This window comes from Aspergillus aculeatinus (genome assembly GCF_003184765.1).
Source record: "Aspergillus aculeatinus CBS 121060 unplaced genomic scaffold BO66scaffold_2, whole genome shotgun sequence".
NCBI classification, from domain to species: domain Eukaryota; kingdom Fungi; phylum Ascomycota; class Eurotiomycetes; order Eurotiales; family Aspergillaceae; genus Aspergillus; species Aspergillus aculeatinus.
In genome coordinates, this window is record NW_020291471.1 from 936,049 (window position 1) to 952,670 (window position 16,622).

Consider the following 16,622-nt stretch of genomic DNA (forward strand, 5'->3'; position numbering starts at 1 on the left):
TAAGCCAGAGGTAATGCAAGTCGCGGCGGACGCAGACTCTAGAAGCAAGGGGCCTGTTCTCTGTGGCTCGAGCTCAGACACTGAATCTGAAACCACTGTTGAATTTGGTCCATATGCCTCAGTTTATACTCCTTGAGATCATCGCTAGGAGGCATCTTGCTAGCCAAGCCACAGACAAATTGCAGCTTTGGTAGGAAGACCAGGTGGTGGAGGGTATAATAGCAAGTGCTAACATTTTTTGTGCTCCCGTATGCGCAGATCTGCACAAGCTAAGACATCCTGCATACTCACACTCCTGACTGACTAGAGAGAAAAGCTTAACTCGACAACAACTCCAAATCTACCTTGAGCCTTTTCTTTTCAGCTTCCATTGTTTACTTGCTCATTGTGTTGGCGCGTGATCAAAGGCAGATTCTTTTGCAGACATACTGCCATCACTAATGACAGGCAACTCGATGCACTCCGCACTATGGCTGCTGTGGAGTTTTCGCCTGCATTGGACTTGTTTGTGTACGCAGCTTACAGCAAACTATCGATATTTCGATACTTGACTGGGAGGAGCTCATGTCTGGTAGTTTCGATACTAAGAGCTTGCTTGGGAGGTTCAACTGGAAATGACACCTCCAAGTCACTCTATCAAAGTGTACTTGCAGCATGGTAGTTTCCTTCTTAGGACGCCTCCTCGGGCAGATCGTCCTTTTTCGGGATAGGCCAAAATCACGTGCTTACCTTTTTTCAAACATGACCAATCATGAGCAAGCTTACCGAAGCCGACTTTCAGGAGAATTTCCCGAAGCAGAAATTCTGCACTCGGCTTCGCGCAAATCACGCCAATCAACTTCCTGTTTCAGCTCCAGTCTTCGCCTCTAACCCCAAACAAGTGTTAAGGATGTTTCAAACTGGCTCACAATGACCTCAAACTGGACCCAAACTGGAGCCCTTTCCATGGAACTGAGTTGCCGCGCCGCCACAGCGGGTTTTGTGCGCCAAGAGGCACGAGCAGTCAAATGAAGACTCCATTTCCCTCCCCAGCCCATCGCCATGTCTGGGTCAACTCGAACGTGGTGTCAGACCTCTCATTTCCCCAGCTCCCAGTCAACAGCCAAGCCAGGATGAGACATCTCAAGGAGGAGTATGAGCTGGGGTACCACAAAGTGGATGAACCTGGGGAGGCGAACCCCACGCGGAAACGGCCTTTGTCAACCATGCTGTTGCAGCCCCGGGCGGTTGGCCCATGGGGAGCGGGCTGGGTCTTTGAGATCGTGAGCTGTGTTATCGCGGTGGGCGCCCTGGTAGCCATCATCGTCGTCCTGCACACGTACGACGGCAAACCCATGCCGGATTGGCCGTACGGCATCACCCTCAACGCCTTGGTGTCACTACTCGTGACGGTCATGAAGGCGGCCATGGTCTACCCCATCACCGAAGGGTTGTCGCAGCTTAAATGGTCCTGGTTCAACCGACAAAACAAGCTCAATGACTTGGCAGTGCTGGACGCTGCCAGTCGCGGTGCCGTCAATGCGGTCTTCGTCTTGTTTCGCTTCCTCCCACGGTGAGCTCCGACAGAATACCAGAAAGAATCAAGCTAACCTATGCACAGCCATCTGGTGACGGTAGGATGCTTCATCCTTGTGGTAGCGGCAGCAATTGCCCCCTTCGTGCAGCAGGTCATCAGCATCACCTCGCAGCCCATTCACTCGCCGGGCCAGTCCTCGATTCGGGTGTGCAACACGAGCTCGTACGTGGACTACGGCGAAGGGGCAGGACCTGGCATGAACAAAGTGCCGCTCTCTACGGCGGGGGCCATCTACACAGGGCTCTTCCAGAGCACCGGAAAAAACAGCCAAGCCCTGACCATGACCTGCCCAACGGGCAACTGCACCTTTGCCCCGTACCAGTCCCTCGGGCTGTGCCAACGATGCGCCAACATCACCGACGAGCTAACCCTAACGACCGCGAACCCGACCAGCACAATGAGCACTTACCACTACAATCTGACCAACGGGTTCAGTTTTTCCACCTCCTGGGGCGGGATCTACCTGATGAACGCGACGACCGGCTTAGACCTGGTGAAGCTCGACGCCTCCACCCTTCCTCCGCTGATCCTCAACTTCACCGCCATCAGCGCCGCAGGCTACGGCGTGCCGCCCACCATCAGCGCCACCGAATGCGCCCTCTACTTCTGCGTGAAAACCTACTCCGCCTCGGTGCAGGAGGGCGTCTTTAACGAAACCCTGGTCTCGACCGCCACCACCTCCAACTCCTCCACCGCCGCATCGGACATAACGAACGACCTCACCCTCTTCCCGGACCATTGCACCTCCAACCAGACCGCCCACTGCACCTACAGCGTCAGCTGGCTCAGCCGCCTCGCCCTGGCCAACTCCATCACCCCACTCCTGACAGGGAGCGGCTCCCTCTTCATCAGCAACCGCCCCAGCTGGACCTCCGACACCATCCAGGCCCTGTACGGGGTGCAGGGGAACTACACAGACGTCTCGGGGGTATTCACCTCGCTCGCGACGGCGCTGACGACGCACGCGCGCACCGAGGTCTGCGCCGCGGCGGTGAACGGCACGACCTGGACGGTTGACTCGTTTGTGCACGTGCAGTGGCCGTGGCTGACGCTGCCGATCGCGTTGGTGGCCATGACGCTGGGGTTCCTGGTGGCGACGGTGGTGCGCACCCGCAACCAGTATATCTGGAAGTCGTCGCCGCTGGCGCTGCTGTTCTCGGACGTGAGCCTGGAGGCGCCGCATCAGATGCGCCGCAGTCCGGATCTGAGTGCGATGGTGGCGGCATCGCGGAGTTTGGAGGTGCTGTTGGAGACGACGGAGGGGGGGTCGCGGTTGCGGGCGGTAGCTAGATAGCTTAATGGCTGCAAGAAACGATAATGTTTAATGTATTACGTGGAGTGGATTTGTGCGTGTTGCAGAATAGGGGTGGTGTCTAGCAGGCCGAGGGCAAAGGGGTAGGAAGACACCCTTGCATCAATCCCATCGACCCCGCAATTCCAGCTGCAGTGAAACCCTCCTTACTCAGCGTTCTGACGCATGTTGCATTTACCACTTACCACTTCACCAGGGCCGGGGCTATAAATAGACTTCGCTAGATTGAATGCTGTCGAGGGTCCTTGCATGAGCGCGAATCAGGGTGGTGGTGTGTATGCGACCCTTGGCTGCGATAAGATTCACCCCCCGCAGAATAGATTAATCGACCCGTGCCGAACCTTGTTCCCCAGTCAGCGACCAGCCGGGCTTCCCTGCCGACCTGATAAGCAAAACCGCGATAGCTTAGCTTGGTGCAAGCTGCAGCCGACATGGCACGGTGGTATTCGCGCAGCAGCAGCTCGCAGGCGAGCGGGGAAGCGTCTCCCGACCAGGTCTTTAGCATATAACCGGATGCACCCACCACCCAGACACCCAATTCACCCTCGCAAGCCATCACTGCACCCACCACACCCACCAAAATGCGTCCCCCAGTCCAAGTAACCCTAACCCCCGCTCCCCTCCTTCTCACCCTCCTCCTCCTCACCCCCCCATCAACCGGCACAATCACCAACCCCACCACCCTGCCCACGCCCCCGATGGGCTTCAACAACTGGTCGCGCTTCATGTGCGACCTCAACGAAACCCTCTTCGTCACCACCGCCACCGCCATGCAGACCACCGGCCTGCAAGCCGCCGGCTACACGCGCCTCAACCTCGACGACTGCTGGATGGACACGGCGCGGCTCCCCAACGGCTCGCTCAGCTGGAACACGACCAAATTCCCGCGGGGGATCCCGTGGCTCGCCGCGCACCTGGGGTCGCTCAACTTCACGCTGGGCATCTACCAAGACGCCGGCAACGCGACCTGCGGCGGGTACCCGGGCTCGTACGGCCACGAAGCCCTGGACGCGGCCACCTTCGCCGAATGGGGCATGGACTACCTCAAACTCGACGGCTGCAACGTCTTCGCCGCTGCGAACCGCACCCTGCAGGAGGAATACCGCCACCGCTACGCCAACTGGCACACCATCCTCAGCACCCAAGCGGCCCAGGCCCAGAACCGCAAACCCCTGATCTTCTCCGAAAGCGCCCCCGCCTACTTCGCGGGCACCGGGAACAACACGGACTGGTACAAGGTCATGGCCTGGGTCCTGCGCTACGGCGAGCTGGCCCGCCACTCCACCGATATCCTGGTCTATGCCGGCGCCGGCAGCGCGTGGGACAGTATCCTCAACAACTACGATTACAACGTGCTGCTGGCCCGCTACCAGCGGCCCGGGTACTTCAATGATCCGGATTTCTTGATCCCCGATCATCTCGGGCTGACGCTGGCGGAGAAGAAGAGCCATTTTGCGCTGTGGGCGGTCATGGGCGCGCCGCTGATTATTAGTGCCTATATCCCTGGGTTGGGGGAGGAGGTGGTGCAGGTGTTGCGGAATGAGCGGTTGATTGCTGTCGATCAGGATGCGTTGGGGCTGCAGGCGACGCTTGCGGTGAGGGGGGTGGCGGAGGGGGTGGATGTGTTGACTAGGTCGTTGGTGGATGGCGGGAGGGTCGTTGCGGTGCTGAATCGGGGGAATGAGACGGTGGATATTAGGGTTGGAGTGGAGAGGTTGGGGCTGCAGGCTGGGTGTGAGTATGAGGCGGAGGATCTTTGGGATGGGCGTGTGGTCAGGGTGGAGGGCAGTTTGGTGGTGGAGGGGCTGGAGATGCATGCGACGGGGGTCTGGAGGGTTAGGGTTCCGGATGGGTGTAAGGTGGTCCCCACGGGCATCGTGTTTAATACCGCGTCTGGGCGGTGTTTGACGGCTGGGGCGGGAGAGGGGGAGGGGAAGGGGGTTGGGTTTGAGACGTGCGAGGCGCTGGATGCGCAGGTCTGGCAGGTCACGGCGCAGGGCGCGCTGCGGCCGCTGTCGAGTACGGCGCTGTGCTTGACGGCGGCGGCGGGGGAGGTGAGCTTGCAGGCTTGCCAGGGAGGGGCGGACCAGAAGTGGGAGTATGCGGTTTCTGGGAATCTGAGGAATGCGAAGACCGGGGAGTGTCTCACCGAGGGAGACGCGTTGGTGGGTGCTTGTTTGGTGGAGGCGGATACTCAGGTCTTTGGCTTGCCGAGTGGTGTTGCCCTGGTGTGACTCTATAGGGTTGACTAGAATATACAAGTGTAGGTTGGCACTAGAATGGTTTAGTATGCAGTAGCTGAAAAACGAATATCGCCAGCTGGTTGATACCATTTCTCTCGTCAGATTAAACGCATTATGGCTGGATGGTGGCTAGTAGATTAGTTGCCTCAATCACCCTCGCACCGGCTTCTTCTCCCTCATGACATTCCGTATCTAGCCCCCTCGCGTCCTGGCCAGTAGATGCCAAGGTACAGATGTTCTGCCAGGGTGTAGACTCTGTCATGACTGTTCCTTGATCATGGGGGCGACAATTGTGGATGGAATCGCTAACCCCAGCCCTCTACCTCTGGCGCGATGCTATTCTCCGTTGAGAACAAAACATGTCCTTCTCATAGGTGCCAGAAGTACGGCGAGGTCAATATTTCTTTCCCTTGGCAGCCTTCTTTGACCTCAATCTATTGCCCCCAACCTTCCACATTGCGAATGGCTCAGGATCGGGCGCCTGTGGCGTCGGCATTTCGTGCCCTGCTTATTGTTAATAGGCCGCCTTACTCATTTGCTTCGATGCACAAAAGGCCGTCGGCAACTTATCAGAGAAAAGACTTACCTGCGGCCTCTGGGCTCATGGACTCTATCGAAACCGCCGTGGTGACTGGTGGAACCGAGGGTTCAACTGGTGACGAAGGCGTGACTGGCCTTCCTGAAAGTGGCCACATATGCATGGTGATAACCCAACCTGGTTGAATTGAAGATTCCCAGATTTGAGGTAGAATGATATCTCCATTGGGACCGACCAAATCATAATGCCCTGCCGCAACGTGAGACTCTAACTCCTCCATGTATAAAAAGGACTGTCTTATGAGACTTTCCATGCCCTGAACCGGATTCCGATCAGCGAAGAACATACAGATGGGATTGGATTCTCCTACCTCCCACGTGCGACATGCGTCAAATGGAAACGAGAGTCTCCTCCCTACTGCATCCCTGAATTCGACAGTCGACCTTTTGCGGTCTGGGCTGTCTGAAGCCTCCTTTCGCGCGGCTTCCAGCAAGCCGGTGGCGCTGGATTTCCTGGTTTCTGAAGTCGTGTCTTCTTCGGCTGTCGCTCGTAGAAGCCTTGAAGCAGTTTCCTCTCGCCCGGGTCTTCCAGCCCTTTCTTCCATCATGAACTTTTCCAAGCTAGCAATTAACTCACCCTTGGCGGAATCGCTGGACGTCATATCTAGACTTGCAGGAGGCGATGATGGATATGACTGAGCTGGGTCATTAGATGCATCGATTGTTCTATTGATGTCGACTTGCTCAGCTTTACTTTCGCTCAAAGAGCTTTTGGAAGCGGATAATTGATTTTTCTCCATTGTCTCAAATAATTGTTGTAACTCCGCAAACAGTGGGACATCTCGCTTAGGTCGAGAATCAGCAGCAAAAGAAGGCACTTCATCATGAAGCGAATCGAATGGGTTATGGAGCTCATCCGCCGAGTCGAACGAAAGGTCACCATCGAAATCATCATCGAGTGTGCTGCGGCTTCCTCTTTCGCCGTCGCTTGATGGCAGTGACCCATCCTCTCCAGAAGCTTGAGCGTTATATTCCACGAACGGCAGCGACTGAAGAGCTAGATATCGGAGATGACTTGCAATATGGTCTTCAACAGGAATACTCAACTTAGCGGCCTCAACGCTGCATAGTGGGCAGGTTACAAAGAGCGGTCCAGACGGCTGGCTACCACGTTCGGTCAGGTAGCGCAGCTGAGACTCCGATCCCTTGTGCTTGTTCCGGATATGGTCCAAATAGTCGGCTTGGTCCTCGAAGATCAGGATCCCATGAGCCTTAGCTGTGCAGCGCCATCGAACCTTGTGCTCGCGCAGGTGGTTGAGCCATTCCTCACTGTGACTATACAATATCGTTTCCGTGGCGCATTCTTCGAACAGGCAGACATATGCGTCTAGATCGTGTTTGAGATGATTCCTGATGGGCCGAGAAGAATTAATCTTGTTGTCCTGTTTTCAATGCAGCCACCACTACTCACCTCCATTTACGATCGTCCATCACATCCGCCCCCGAGAGGGTGCAACAGCAATAAGGACAGACGACCTCCGAGTTTCTCAAGATCGCGTACCTATCTGCAATGATATTCTCTCTTCGGCCAAGCTCCGCATCCTGGCTACTCGAGTGCTGACCGCCATCCTCGATGGATGTGCTCCGCTTTTTCTCTAGAGTCTCAAGCCGCTCGATGATCTCACCTTTTGGCGCGGGAGGATAGAGAGACTCTTCGTGGGTGTTCATGCGGGTGGTCCTTGTGGTCCCAAGGACCGAGGGGGCAGATGCCTTTCTAAACTGCTCGGGAGTCAGCGTAGTCGCTGAGGTGGTGGCCCTCGATCCCGAAGCACTGCGAGCGGACGTTGTTTCTCGTTTTTTAACATGCTCGTGGTCCGCCTCCGGCTTCTGACCTTGATCCTCGGCGTCTCGCCCGGGTACCGACTGGTCCATTCTCGCCTTGTCATGACGAAATCGTCGATATAGCACACGCTTCCTACGCAGCAACATTGCTGATGCCAGTCTCTCCCTGAGCCAGTCATCACAGGTCGGCCACTTCCTTTGAATGACCTCGGCGGCAAAGGTATCCCGCCACGCCGCCCCGACATCGGCACCCTCCTCGTCCTCAATCCGAAAGTGCTCTGCGGCCCGCAAGTTTTGGCTTTCGCGGCTGGCTCTCCGAATCGTGTTCGACAGTCGATGTAGCAGTGTCAGGTCCTTTGCTATGGCCGATAGATCCCGTTCCTCATTCTGTTGCGATAGATCTGGCAGCGCAGACCGTCGTTAAAGGATGAAGAGCGCAATACGGATTGAGAAGCAGTCTGCCTACTCACAGTGGTGCAGATGATCGTCCAATGTCTCCAGTAATCCCCGCACCAAACGTTGGATCTCGGGTACATAACGAAGGCGATGGTCCAAGGAGGCTCTGCGCGGGGCGAAGACTCCTGTTTCTGAAGCCCATATTGAAAACCGTCCGAGCTGATCCTGAAGAAGCATGATCTCCCGGGGCCCCAGGTTGACTGGCTGCTGAATGCATTGCTGTGCTGAGTCTAGAAATATCCTTGCTGCTGTGGTGATTGATACATATGACTGCTCGTTTTCCATGATATCGACCGAGGGAAGTCACTCTGGGATTGCAGAGGAAGGAAAGGTAGGATGCAGTTCAGGATATGCGGGGATGACTTCTGCAAGGCTGCAAGGCCGCAAGGCAATGGTCCGGTTTTACCCCTCTCTTTAGCGCCCGGCCAGTTCACATCTTCCATTCTCCGATCTTCCATCCACATCTCTTACCCATCACTGTGATATATGCTAGACCTATTCACCACAAGTCGATGCTATGGCTTGAATTATCGGCATTATCGCTCACAAGTGAGCCCAATCAGTTAAATGTTGCTCACCAGTGCACCTTTCAAGCCAGGCATATCATTTAGAGAGCATGCAAAATGGAACTCGTATCGACTTACGGCGAGAACGATTTCGCTGTCTTGGTGAGATCTCTCCATTCTTCACACCTGTGTGAAATGCGCAGTACTCATGCACAAGCCACAGCAAGCGCGGTCGAGAGTCTCTTCCCTCCTGGAAACTTTCGTCCTTTTCCGGGAGATCGCCGATTGTCTGACGAGTTGCGAACAAGATCGAAATCTCCGACAAAGCTACCGCTACCTTCATGTTCAAATTCTCCTCCTGAACGAGCAGGTCGAGTCTTCACACTTTCCGTCCAAGTCAATCGCCTTGGCCCCGCTGGCCTGGCTACTCCTCAAGCGATTCACCTCTTTGCTTCGTCCACCGGTCAAGAATAGTCTACAATCCCCGGCCGGAGCACTACAGAGGCTGGCGGATGTACAGGCCGGATGGGGCCGTTTGACGTCCTGGTCGGAGAAGATCGCATACAGCAGAACAAACCTCGCCTGGGAGACCAAACAGTTGTGGGATGAGGTAGCCCTCTTTCTGGAAGAATGCGCGGATGCGCTTGATGCGCCCGGCCCCGATGCCGTCGGGGAGTCACGGCCTCCCATCGCAAGGGTCAATGTCTCAATACCCACTTCCGTGCACGTGGAAGCAAACCTGGTCTTCGATGCGCTCCTAGCCAGTGCCCAGGCGTGTCACTGCCTGCCGTGCCACACCTATACCGCGCGACTGCGGCTGGCGACTTACCGCAGCCGGCGGCCGTTGGAGCAGAAATGTGTGTTTAGCCTCATGCTTAGCCCGAATGAATCGTACTGGCAAGAGGTAGTGATTCACGCCGCGATACCGGAAAAGACCTCAAAGGTACGCATTGCGGTCAAGGAAAGCACACCGAGGAAGAGGCGGGGGGAGACCTCCATTCTAATCAACAAGCTATGCGACCATGTTAGCCCCCAGCACTTCCGCCGCTGCCTCAACATGGAAGTGGAGAATGGGAAACCCCGGAAGTTCAAATCCGCAGACAGCCAGATGCAGCTGAAGACTATCCCCGTCCGTCTCGAGCAAATTCTGGAAGCCCACCCGAAGAGCTTGGGAGATAGAATCAAACGGGTGTTAGCAGTCCTGCTGGGGCATTGCGTCCTGCATCTGTATGGAACTCCTTGGCTGCGACCGGGTTCATTCAATTCGTCCAATGTCATCTTCCTCGGCACCTCCGCCTCCGTGCCTTTGCAGCCCTTCATCCATTCCAGGGTCTGGGCACGTTTTCATGGTGATGATCAGTCGGACGATGAGGAGTGTCGCGACCCTGATGACCTCCCATTGCATCCACGTCCCGGCCTCGTCATGTTGGCTATCCTGCTCATCGAGATATACCAGGCAACCTCAATACGTTCTTTGGTCCGCTCCTATGGTGCCGGCTGGGAATCATTGGAGCTGCTGGACGAAAATTCTCGTTTTCATATCGCGCGAGAGGCTTTTAGAAAGTGTAGCCCCAGTTTCTCCGATAATTACCGCATCGCGGTGGCCCGCTGTCTAGATGTCCAGTTCGGAATCGACGACGAGGACAACGAACTGGAAGATCAGGACTTCAAAGGGCTTGTCTATATGGAGATTGTGCAGCGTCTCGAGGCCGAGCTTAGGCAAGGGTTCAGTGATATGTCTCTTGACCACTTGGATGACATCGCGCCGAAGATGGATCTTAACAGCTTGGAAACAATCAGGCTCCCCGACTCGAATGAATTTGAGGTAGACCTGTTACAGCCAGCGGTTTTCACCGCTGGATCACGATCCTTAGCCCCAGCGCGAGAGCTTTCGATCCCCGGATCGATGCCTCCACAGCTCAACCAGTTTGACACCCATGTTTCCCATTATTCATCACCCGAACCCGTCCTGCGGAGCCGATCTGTTCCCATCCCACGGAATCCATCCCAAAAAAGATTGACATGTGGCGATTACACGGTGGGGTGGATCTCTGCGCTCGACAAAGAAATGGCGACCGCGCAAGCAATGCTGGATGAAGAACATGGCCTTCCGCACGACTACCGCTTCGACAACAACACCTATACCCTCGGATGCATCGGCACGCACAATGTCGTCCTCACGTGTCTGCCGGATGGAATCATGGGCACGACGGCCGCCGCCATCATCGCTCAGCGGATGTGCCAAACGTTTCCCCACATTCGCATCGGACTCATGGTGGGCATTGGAGGCGCGGCACCCAGCGTCACGCATGACATTCGGCTGGGGGACGTGATCGTCGGGACCCCGCACCGTGGGCAGTCAGGCGTAATTCAGTACGACTTTGGCAAGCGCACGGAGGCGGGCCGGATCCAGATTGTCTCGGCGCTGAATCGACCGCCGGATGCTCTTCTGACCGCGGTCAACAGCCTCAAATCCAAGCATCTTCTCTACGGCCCCGGCTTGACCCAGTACCTCGATGTCATGGTCCATCGCTACCCGCGTCTGCAGGCCGAGTTCGCGCACCCTGGATCGGCGCGTGATCACCTCTACCAGTCGGACTACGACCACCCCAGTCCCGCCGGTTCATGCTCAACCTGTGACCCAGCACGCATCGTGCCCCGAGCCCCGCGCGCCACCACGGCACCCGTGGTCCATTATGGCTGATCGCCTCGGGCAACCAAGTCATGAAGCATGGGCAGACCCGCGACCGGATGCAGGCGGAACTGGGCATCCTCTGCTTCGAGATGGAAGCGGCGGGCTTGGTGGATAGTTTCCCGTGCCTAGTCATCCGGGGGGTTAGCGACTATGCTGATTCGCATAAGAATGACCGCTGGAAGGGGTACGCGGCAGCGGTGGCCTCGGCTTATGCGAAGGAGCTCCTGGTCTCGATGTCCGGAATCTCTCACTCCAGAGACGGAGCAGGATGGACCGATCCATGAGCCTTGGCTTATGATTCGATGCGTCATATGCGATTTCCCGCCTGAAGTAGCACGATCACCTTGCTTTGCGTCAAGTAGTTGAGTGATGATCTCACCACAAGGTATTATAGTAGAGGTCTACAAACGCGACCTGCAGATACTCAAGAATCCTTCTGACCGCATCGCGCTCAAGCTCGTCATGCCGCTTCCCCTCCTATGCGTGAGATATGCAACTTTTCAGAACAAGGGTCATCTCACCAAGACGGAGAACAAAGTCTACATCACCCATTCCGGACACCGACTGGTCATGGCCGCGCGTTCAATTTTCGTCCTTCACTCCTGATTCCCTGACAGCTTCTGACGGCCGAGGCCTGGTTAGATACTGGCAGGAACCAGCCACTCTCTCCTGAGCTGGCGCTAGGTGGTGGACCAGGGACTTTGTCCCCCGCCCCCCACTCATCTCGCGCCCCACAATCACCTGTTAGGATGAGTGGAATGGCTCTTCCTTCCGGTGACCTTGCAATGAAAGCAAGGGTCTCTAGCCGTTCTAATACCTATCAGAGCAGCGCCGGAACCTCCATGAATGATTCGCGATCAACGCTGTTCGATCAGATATGATCGTCCGATGTCCTCCTATGCAGGTGGCGTTGACAATCGAATCGATGATTTCAGAAGCAACACGGGCAGTCGTCACCAGGTAAGATCTTGTTGATGCAGGTCCAAAAGAGTGTCCTCCTTGGCAGTCACCCCGGTATTTAACACAAGCCAATCAACAAAGGTACAAGTGTAAGGTATCTTATATGCCTATCTCTCACATACAGCGGGGCTACATGTTTGGAAGAGTTCAGGTACCCGAGAGATGAAAGTATGTCAGGCTTGGCTGATTGAACCACATCAGGTCATTTTGGTCTCCTTACTATTATCTTCGATGAGGTGTACATACACACATATATATAGTTGTGAGTATAGACAATTCCAACTCTTCAAGAGAGATATCTTGTCCTGATAGTGTTTTGAGCTTGAATGCTGTTGGTTAGACGTTGGAATTCTTGCCAATTCATCGCAATTTGAAGTGTTTCTTTGTAGCCCTCGTCTTGTATGCCCCATCTTCCCCCCAAATTTTTAATTTTTTAATTTTTCTTCTGTTCTCTTGCTTAACTCTCGACCCACTCACGTGATCTAGACCCATGAGTCGAAACTAACCTAGATGAAACTCAGACCTCAACAAGAAAGTCCAACACTATCTGATTGGCGGTCTCGTATTAAGCTATAGCAGAACGATTAAGGTGGATTCCCCGGCGGGTCCAACCCGGTCTATTCGGCTCCGCCGAAGCCCGACGACCGGATGAGTTGGGGCTGTCGGGCAATCCGCACACACTCAAGGTTTCAACCCATCTGCAAGAATCTGAATTTTCGAAGTGGAATAAAGAAAAGAGCGAAACAGAAGTTGCCTATGTTGCATTAGTTCGGGGCTGTTTACACACACATCCGACGAGCCGGAGCGAGTATAGACAGGGTTGTTTGTTTAGACTGTTGGCTGAGGGCTGAGGGAATAAGACAGTAACAGCGGGCCCGGGTCGGAACAACCTCATCCGTCGGGGTCAGTTAAGTTACCCTGCATCCTTCGTCTCCACCGACCGCCCGGCTCACCGCTGAGAAACTCAGGGTCAGTGAGGACACCCGACACGCCCAGCCCGCCGAGGTTAGCCCTACCTGCCTCGGTGGATATTCCAGTGTGCAGGATTGACTCATTCTACACGATTTTTCGAACATTTTCAAGGGAAAAGAGAAAGAGAAAAGAGAGAGAAGTTTCGTCTCTTCGTCACTTCGTCAGCTAGACTCAGGGTCTCACCCACTTTATCTCCATCCTGCGACTCCGGGGCTGTGTCCCTGCTTTTGAATGCTGGTGATAAAGGAGCGGGAGCGAAGGAAGAAGCTATCGTGGACCTTAACCCCGCTTAGGAAAAGTAAGCATCCTTTCCCACACTAGAGAGTTTGACCCATGTACTCCGTAGTACACCTTCGTATTCTGACGCAGTCCTGGTGCAGTGCAAGGGGGGCACGTCAAACCCAGCATCTTCAGACCTGAAGAACCACACTCACCCTGGTAGGCAACGGTTTGATCTCGAATCATGAAACGGGTTGAGCCTCACCACGCCCATGTATCCTATTTCTAGCCGCATGAGCCACGACCTTGGCACGTCCCACCCATCAACAAAAAGCAGGCGGAGCGGCCCCCAGGCTAAAATAGTGGCTGATGGTCCATCCTCCACTTGGCATTTGGCAAGGCAATTAAACTCAACTCACCGGGTCAAGGACGAGGACGAGGACGAGGCTGACAACCTTACGAAGCAAGTGGAAGTCTGGGCACACCGAATCCCGGACCCATCCTGCCAATCACCGCCGGGCACGAAGGCTATGCCATGCGGGCCACGGTTTTAGGGGTCACTGGGCTCGTGATCGTCATCCGTGTTAAATAAAGTCGGCAGCAGCGTTTTCGCGGACTGACAGTGGGGCTGACAGCTCTTTCTTTTCTGGAGGAAATTACCCTTTTCCCACGCGGGCTGTCGCAAAACCCTTGTTGACATTTTTTGCGATCGAAACACACCCCGAACACACCACCCCTGCTGCACCCGACTGTTCTTCACACTTCTGCATCAACACAGCACACAGCACTCAGCACCGATCACACTCACCACCATGACCACCTGCAAAAGCGGTTCCTCGCCGGACTGCAACTTCACCTGCCCCAACGGCGGCTCGTGGTTCGTCTGCGACACGGCGCCATACTTCGTGGGCTGCTGTGCCTCGGACCCCTGCCACAACACCACCAGCCCGGCCTGCCCCAGCCTGTACGCCGCCTCGTTCAACGGCGCCATCTTCGACGAGATCCTCCCCAACCGCTGCCTCGACAACCCCAGCTCCGACTGGTACACATGCAACGGCACCTCCCCGAGATTCCTGGGGTGCTGCAGTAGCAACCCCTGCAGCGACGGGTGCCCGGACGACGACCTCCTGCCCGCGGCCTGGAGCTCCTCCTCCGCCGGCCAACTCAAGCTCTTCCAGGACAACGCCAGCGCGACGGCAACCGCCTCCCCGACCTCGACCTCCACACAAACCTCCTCCCCTAAAAACTCATCAAGCCATCACTCAAGCCTGTCGGGCGGCGCGATCGCCGGCATCGCCATCGGGGCCGCCGCGCTGGTCGCCTTCATCGTGCTCGCCATCTTCTTCCTCCGCCGCCGCCGTCGACGGGAGGCCACCGCCGCCGAAGCGGAGCGCCAACACATGTACCCCGGAGAGTACGGGTATCACAGTCCGCAGTCCTCACCGTATCAAGGTTCGTCCCAGCCAGCCCGTTCTTCCCCCCGCGCAGTGTGCTAAACAACGAGTAGATTCGCACATGAGCAGCCCCGACCCAGCCAGCAAATACCCCTCCGGCTCGACGGGCGGCTTCACCATGTCCCCGCCGGCCTCGCACATCGGCCCCGACGGCCGCCCCGTCTCCGAGATCTACTCCCGCGGCGAGGACCAACTCCGCCCCACCCACGGGCTGGGCCTGTCGGCCCCGACCAAAGTGCAGCCAATCCCCGAACTGGATAGCACGCAGCCCCGCACGACGGAGGTGCATGAGTTGGATGGGTTGAATGCGCGGTAGGGTGGGTGGTTGGCACGATATCGTATTTGCCGTTGTTGATGCCTTCTGATAATGGGTATACATGAGAGCGAGCGGATGTGGTGGATTATAATGTTTTTATTCTCTCTGCGTGATCGGGATCTTTGATGAGATACAGATACAGGGCCATGGCACCCGGAGAATGTAATATGAGTATGAGATTTTGTACATAGTGTGGGAAAAGTGCGAGGTTATAGACCCAATATCTATAGATTTTTGGGTTTCTCTGGACAGGGGGTTGTGGCGGATAAGTAAGGGGCGCCGTGCGTGGAATGCTGACCCCCTCATTCTTGGGGGAGGGCGAGGGGCCGGAGATCCCCGGCTGGCGGGAGTGGGATCTCCGATCGTAGCATTGCGGTAGGTACGAATATGGATGCAGTTGAGGATATGGGGATCAGGGATGCGGTGTTGCTTGACAGTGCTTTGTAGCTTGCACTGTGTTGGAGTATTCGAAGCATCTGATTGGTCGACGATGCAAGATGGTAAGCAGTGGCTGTTTTCTCGACGGATGTGAGGGAAGAAGCAGGCTGGGTATGGTACAATCTCGGGTTCGGCTGTATAGAGCTGATGAATGTAGAAGTATGTCAGACTTATGCCGATTTGTAGTCGATATGTCTATAGAACGAGGGTACTGGAAAGGCAAATTGTGTTGACGACACCTACATTTGCACTGAAGTGGGTATACCATGCACTGTATGTAGTGGCAACTGATGATATGCTGTTCACGTAGCTATTATACTTGTTCTAATGGTCTGTGCTTTCGCCGTGCTGAAGCGTGCAGATGCTACAGTTTACCGTCAGGTTGTGTAGTTTTCCTGTGCCATGATTGGAAACAAGCAGCACCGAGCAGAACTGGCGTAAGATAGCGCAAACAAAGCACTCTGTTTTCAAAGCAGATACCACCTGGAAATTGTCTTACTGCTAGCAATACTCTTTTGGCGAACAACAATGATGAGAGAAAACTCCGACATTCTTCTGTCTCGAAGTACAAATACGGTAGAGCAACGGGGAACCTCCTAGTTGATTTACTCTCGTCATCTAAGCCACAGCAAAGGGTGCCCTGTAGAAAGGTCATAGATATGAGTGGCCCAAGGTGGATGATGACGGGGAAGAGGGGGATGAGCAGCAGGGTGACGAGCAGCAGCGGAAGAAGCGGAAGCTTGCTTAGCTAGTTTGAATTGGCTAGTGCTGTAGAGCCAGCCATACACTGTAAAAATCCAATACAATTGATTGTGTGAATCGGATTCCTATTTCCATTTATCCGTACAATTTTGCAAGGGCAAGCAAGGGGTTAGGGTTACGCTTCGCGTGGGCCGCCGACGAACCTTGTAAATCCTTTCACCCTGCTTTAGTTCACATTCTTTCAACGGCCACTAGTGCACCCTTCCTGAACTCATTGGCGGAAGACTCCTGCCTGGATCTTTGGCCCACTTGAGATGCATTCTTTAAGGTTAAGCAGTAGCGAACCCATGAACTGACAATGCAGCCCGTATAAAAAGGAGTTGCCCCCTGCTAT

The 16,622-nt window shown here is 55.3% G+C and overlaps 5 protein-coding genes across 5 annotated transcripts; 4 read left to right on the top strand and 1 right to left on the bottom strand.

The window, feature by feature from the left end:
- Positions 1–1,112: 1,112 nt before the first annotated feature.
- Positions 1,113–2,999, top strand: BO66DRAFT_449963 (DUF3176 domain-containing protein; the record flags this gene model as incomplete). Its single annotated transcript, XM_025651802.1, has 2 exons — positions 1,113–1,552; positions 1,601–2,999. 2 exons carry the CDS (start codon positions 1,113–1,115, stop codon positions 2,868–2,870), a joined length of 1,710 nt encoding a protein of 569 aa, XP_025508851.1. The 3' UTR covers positions 2,871–2,999.
- A 470-nt stretch (positions 3,000–3,469) lies between these two features.
- aglA (putative alpha-galactosidase) lies at positions 3,470–5,122 on the top strand (the record flags this gene model as incomplete). The annotated part of the gene is made up of 1 exon (XM_025649648.1): positions 3,470–5,122. The coding sequence occupies one exon, from the start codon at positions 3,470–3,472 to the stop codon at positions 5,120–5,122; it is 1,653 nt and encodes a 550-aa protein (XP_025508852.1).
- An 82-nt stretch (positions 5,123–5,204) lies between these two features.
- Positions 5,205–8,284, bottom strand: BO66DRAFT_417121 (uncharacterized protein). The gene is made up of 5 exons (XM_025649649.1): positions 7,981–8,284; positions 7,140–7,911; positions 6,040–7,078; positions 5,718–5,985; positions 5,205–5,635 (listed from the first exon to the last, which is right to left on the bottom strand). Exons 1-5 carry the CDS (start codon positions 8,249–8,251, stop codon positions 5,526–5,528), a joined length of 2,460 nt encoding a protein of 819 aa, XP_025508853.1. The 5' UTR covers positions 8,252–8,284; the 3' UTR covers positions 5,205–5,525.
- A 133-nt stretch (positions 8,285–8,417) lies between these two features.
- BO66DRAFT_449969 (uncharacterized protein) lies at positions 8,418–11,409 on the top strand. The gene is made up of 2 exons (XM_025651803.1): positions 8,418–8,634; positions 8,696–11,409. Exons 1-2 carry the CDS (start codon positions 8,590–8,592, stop codon positions 11,174–11,176), a joined length of 2,526 nt encoding a protein of 841 aa, XP_025508854.1. The 5' UTR covers positions 8,418–8,589; the 3' UTR covers positions 11,177–11,409.
- Positions 11,410–13,950: 2,541 nt separating this feature from the next.
- BO66DRAFT_425372 (uncharacterized protein) lies at positions 13,951–15,293 on the top strand. Its single transcript, XM_025650222.1, has 2 exons — positions 13,951–14,770; positions 14,826–15,293. Exons 1-2 carry the CDS (start codon positions 14,131–14,133, stop codon positions 15,086–15,088), a joined length of 903 nt encoding a protein of 300 aa, XP_025508855.1. The 5' UTR covers positions 13,951–14,130; the 3' UTR covers positions 15,089–15,293.
- Positions 15,294–16,622: the final 1,329 nt, after the last annotated feature.